This window comes from Brassica rapa, unplaced genomic scaffold (genome assembly GCF_000309985.2).
Source record: "Brassica rapa cultivar Chiifu-401-42 unplaced genomic scaffold, CAAS_Brap_v3.01 Scaffold0415, whole genome shotgun sequence".
Classification (NCBI taxonomy): Eukaryota; Viridiplantae; Streptophyta; class Magnoliopsida; order Brassicales; family Brassicaceae; genus Brassica; species Brassica rapa.
The window spans coordinates 42,060-47,500 of NW_022610357.1; the positions used below are offsets into that span (position 1 = coordinate 42,060).

General features: G+C 40.7%; 1 protein-coding gene across 1 annotated transcript; it reads right to left on the reverse strand.

The window, feature by feature from the left end:
• Positions 1–4,113: 4,113 nt before the first annotated feature.
• LOC117130371 lies at positions 4,114–5,160 on the reverse strand. Its single transcript, XM_033283263.1, has one exon. It carries the CDS (start codon positions 5,158–5,160, stop codon positions 4,114–4,116), a length of 1,047 nt encoding a protein of 348 aa, XP_033139154.1.
• Between the last annotated feature and the right edge of the window lie 281 nt (positions 5,161–5,441).

A 5,441-nucleotide genomic window follows, 5' to 3' on the forward strand; every position in this document is an offset into this window, starting at 1 on the left:
AGTGAGGTTCATTAGGGTTTACAGCAAGGAGAGAATCTACACATTTAATACATATTGACCACAAAGATAGACTTGGTCAAAGCTCATAAATGCTCCGGTTGAATGAGTCTTCAGCTTATCTAGTCTCGGACGGAATGTAGACGGACCGGAGACGGATGTAGACGGGCCGGATAGTTTGGTCGGATGTAAACCTCCTTGATGGTTAATGGCAATCCACATATCCATTCAATGGATTTATAACACTCCCCCTTGGATGCCATAACCATATCGGGCTTGTAATGTGCTAACGTTGCCTCGTTAAAACCTCTCCCGGAAAACCCAAAACCCAATGTGGTAAAAAGGGAAACCAAGGAAAGGAAAAAGAGTACAACACACATTACTCCCCCTGATTTGGACATCACTGAAGATCCTTGAGTCTTCGCATGCCAATCTGCTGCGTGAGCTTCCTGAATGTGCTGGTGGGAAGTGACTTGGTGAAGAGGTCGGCTGAGTTCTCACTTGACCGGATTTGAGTGACGTTGACCTCTTTGGCTTTCTGCAACTCATGTGTGAAGAAGAACTTGGGTAGTACATGTTTGGTTCGGTCACCTTTGATATACCCATCTTTGAGTTGAGCAATGCAGGCTGCATTATCCTCATATATGATGGTCGGACCATTGTCCTTGACCATTCCACTATCTGATCGGATGTGTTGGGTCATAGACCTCAACCATACACACTCACGACTTGCCTCATGCATGGCTAAGATTTCTGAGTGATTAGATGATGTGGCTGCTATAGTTTGTTTCATGGAACGCCATGATATTGCAGTACCACCATGAGTGAACACATAACCGGTTTGGGACCGACCATGGTGTGGATCAGATAAGTAGCCTGCATCAGCAAAGCCTACTAAACCATCTTTGGTTTTATTGGTATAAAATAGACCCAAATCCTTAGTTCCTTGAAGGTAACGTAGGATATGTTTAATTCCATTCCAGTGCCTTTGGGTCGGACATGAACTAAAACGGGCTAGGAGACTCACGGCAAAACATATATCTGGTCTAGTGTGGCTAGCCAAATACAGTAACGCTCCTATGGCACTGAGGTAAGGCACTTCAGGACCCAGGACATTCTCATCATCCTCTTTAGGACGGAATGGGTCAGTGTCCACTCCAAGGGACCTCACGACCATTGGGGTGGTCAATGGGTGAGCCTGGTCCATGTTAAATCTCTTGAGTACCTTTTCTGTATATGCCTTTTGATGCACAAGGATTCCTCCTTTTATGTACTCAAGTTGTAACCCCAAACAGACTTTAGTTTTACCTAGGTCTTTCATTTCAAACTCTTTCTTGAGATATTCAACTGTTTGGGTGATTTCCCCAGGGGTTCCAATGATGTTCAAATCATCAACATACACTGCTATGATAACAAATCCATTGTTTGCAAACTTCTTTATAAAGATACATGGACTGATAGGGTCGTTCTTATAGCCATCTTTGGCAAGGTATTCGCTTAAGCGATTATACCACATTCGACCACTTTGCTTAAGTCCATATAAGGATTTGTTCAGCCTTATGCAGTGTTCTTCTCGAGAACCTTTATTAGCTTTAAGCTCAACACCCTCTGGTAATCTCATATATATTTCATTATCCAGTGGACCATAAAGGTATGCGGTTACAACATCCATTAACCGCATATCCAAATTTTCTTTGATGGCCAGACTTATTAAAAAATCGAAATGTAGTTGCATCCACCACAGGGGAGTATGTCTCCTCATAATCGATTCCTGGTATTTGTGAGAATCCTTGTGCTACAAGCCGTGCTTTGTATCTTACAATAACACCATGTTCATTTCTCTTCCTCACAAATACACACTTATATCCCACTGGTTTAACATTATAAGGTGTCCGGATAATCGATCCAAAGACATTCCTTTTCTTAAATGATTCTAACTCCACGTTTATGGCTTCTTTCCATTTGAGCCAATCTGATCTTTGAGTGCACTCTAGTATAGACGTGGGTTCATGATCCTCATCTAAGTCCATCACATCAAGGGCTACTTGGTATGCAAATATATCATTGATGTCGACATCTTTCCGGTTCCATCTTGTCCCAGACATTAAATAATTAATTGAGATCTCATCATTAGCACCTTCAGTACCATGAGGCTCGGCGTCCCGAGTCTCATTGGTTGGTACCTTAGGCATGGCCATTTCGGCCTTGTCTGGACAATCTATGACCTCGGTTTCTTTTGCACCTTTCTTTAGTTTCCGAGGTCTTTTATCTTTGGAACCAATTGGTCTACCACGCTTAAGACGTGCTTTAGACTCTGTAGCCACTTGATTGTGTCCATCTTGGACATCAATACTTATTGGTGCATTACAAGCTGGTATATAGGACTTAGTCACTCTTTTCGGGTCAGCAAAGGAATCAGGCAATTGATTAGCTAGCTTTTGCATATGAATTATTTTCTGGACTTCTAAATCACATGATTGAGTCCGAGGATCTTGCCATGATAAGGATGTTTGATTCCATACAATTTCTTTGCCCAGCTTGTTATTTTCTCCCCCTAATGTTGGGTACTCTGATTCATCAAAATGACAATCAGCATATCTGGCCTTAAATAAATCTCCAGTAGTAGGCTCAAGATATTTAATAATGGTTGGAGAATCAAAACCAACATATATTCCCATCCTCCTTTGAGGTCCCATTTTTGTTCTCTGTGGTGGAGCAATAGGGACGTACACAGAACATCCAAATGTTTTGATATGGGATACGTCTGGTTCATGACCCGAGAGTAATTGGGATGGAGAATATCTATGTTCACTGGATGGCCTTATGCGTATTAATTCAGCAGCATGTAATACCGCATGTCCCCGAGCTGATACTGGTAGCTTCGACCTCATGAGTAATGGTCGAGCAATCAACTGGATTCTTTTAATGAAGGATTCGGCCAATCCGTTCTGTGTATGTACATGTGCCACGGAGTGTTCCACACTTACCCCCATGGACATACAGTAATCATTAAAAGCTTGGGAACTGAATTCGCTTGCATTGTCAAGATGTATAGTCTTTAGTGGGAAATCTGGAAAATGGGCTCGCAGTCTTATGATCTGTGCCAATAGTCTTGCCAATGCTAAGTTTCTAGATGATAATAGACAAACATGCGACCATCTGGTCGATGCGTCAATGAGGACCATAAAATATCGAAATGTCCCACAAGGTGGGTGTATTGGTCCACATATATCACCATGTATTCTTTCCAGAAAGTTTAATGTTTCCTTACTCACCTTTCTAGGTGATGGCCTTATTATTAATTTCCCTTGTGAGCATGGAATATATGTAATGCTCATAGGGATAGTTATCCTATCTTTCAAGGAATGGCCAGTTGAGCTCGAGATTATTTTGCGCATCATGGATCTGCCAGGATGGCCAAGCCTTTCATGCCATTGTTTAAAGGCTTCTCTGAACTCATTAGGAATTGAAGTGTTAGCCTCACTCGATTTTATATTGGCACAATAGAGGCCTATTGATATAGCAGGGATAGTCTCTAGGACTTTCTTATGGCCTTGGGCATTTTCATAAATCAAGAGGAATTCTTTCTTTCCCTCGCCCCTAGTTTCAACATGTAGATCATTCATGCGAATGTCTTTGAAACTTAACAGATTTCTCTTTGATTTAGGAGAATATAATGCATTAGAGATTTCTAAATGCGTGCCTTTAGGCATCACTAAGTGAGCCGGGCCATGGCCTTCAATAAGGCTAGCCGGTCCTGCTATAGTATTTATTTTGGCACTCTTTAAAATGAGGTTAACAAAATATCTTTTGTCTTTTAATATAGTGTGACTTGATCCACTATCCACTACTAGCTGGTTCTTGTCTTCTTTCATTTCTGAAAATAGACAAGAGTCAACACCTTTGATATTACTTTAAGGTTTAAAGTATGTTTTAATGGCTTTGTTTTATGTTCTTAATAATTTTAACTTTGTATAAGGCATATATAAAGTAAAAACTTTATTTCATAAATAGAATTGCCAAAGTCATAGAACATGGGGAAACAAAAAGACATAAAGCCAAATCAAGAATTCAAAATGCAAAGACAAAAGCAATATGATATCGAAATCTTCATATTCAGCCACTTGTAAGGAGGTCTGAAGTCTCAAAGTCCTCATGATCATCTTTGTCATGGGCTTGATCATCCTCATGGTCCAGATCATTCTCATCATCATAATGGACCAAATTTGCCTCAGAGTTCTTGCCCTTTATGCTCTCCTGGTAGAGCTTAACAAGGTGTTGGGGAGTTTTGCATTTATTAGCCCAATGATTGGTCATCCCACAACGATAGCAAGCAGATTTGGTCGAGCTCGAGCCATGGGTTTTGAAGTCGGACTTATACCCATGGTTAGCTTGATGACCTCGGCTATAGCCTCGGCCTCGGCTGCGACCAAGATGGTCTCGTGGTTGAAATCCACGGCCACGTGGTTGAAACCCACGATTACAACCTTGCCATCTACCACGGCCTCTCATGCGACCACGGTATGACTCTCTTGGAGTCTCATCTTTTGGCTCTACGGCCGCATGTGCCTCAGGCAATGCTTTAGCACCAGGAGGCCTTAGCTCACTGTTCATCATGAGCAACTCATCGTTTTGCTCAGCTAGCAACAAACAAGAGATTAAGGCAGCATAAGTGGAGAAACCTTTCTCTCGGTACTGTTGCTGAAGCACAACATTGCTGGTGTGGAATGTGGAGAATGTCTTCTCCAACATATCAGCATCAGTAATAGTCTCACCACAAAGTTTCAACTTTGAGACTATTTTGAACAAAGCCGAGTTATACTCTTCCACAGACTTATAGTCTTGGATTCTCAGGTTTCTCCAATCATAAAGGGCTTTTGGCAATATCACAGTTTTCTGATGATTAAATCTGGTTTTCAACTCTGTCCAAAGTTCCAGAGGATTCTCAATTGTGAGATACTGGTCCTTGAGACCTTCAGCAAGGTGATGGCGAATGACAACGATTGCCTTGTAATTATCCTTGTCTGATGGCTCAGTGCCTTCAGTGATAGTATCACCAAGGTTTCTGGACCTTAAGAGGATTTTGGTATCAAGCTCCCATTGGAGGTAATTATCTCCGGAGAGATTGAGGGAAGCATATTCAAGGTTGTTGATTTTCGACATCTGAATCAAATATCCATAAAGGAGTAAGGATTCATAATATAATTCAAGATTTGAATTTATATGCCAAGGGGATTGATGATTTATTTAATGATGGTTTATTATGCATTTTATTTTCAGAAAATATTTTAGAAATATTTTAAGATGCATTAAGATAAAATGTTTCAAGATATTTGTAAACCAAAGTAGATTTTCAAAATTGGTTAAAACTTGGTTTATAATTTCAAGTAAAGCAAATATACTGAATTTTAAATGGAAACCGATTTTGGCTAACTATATGCAAA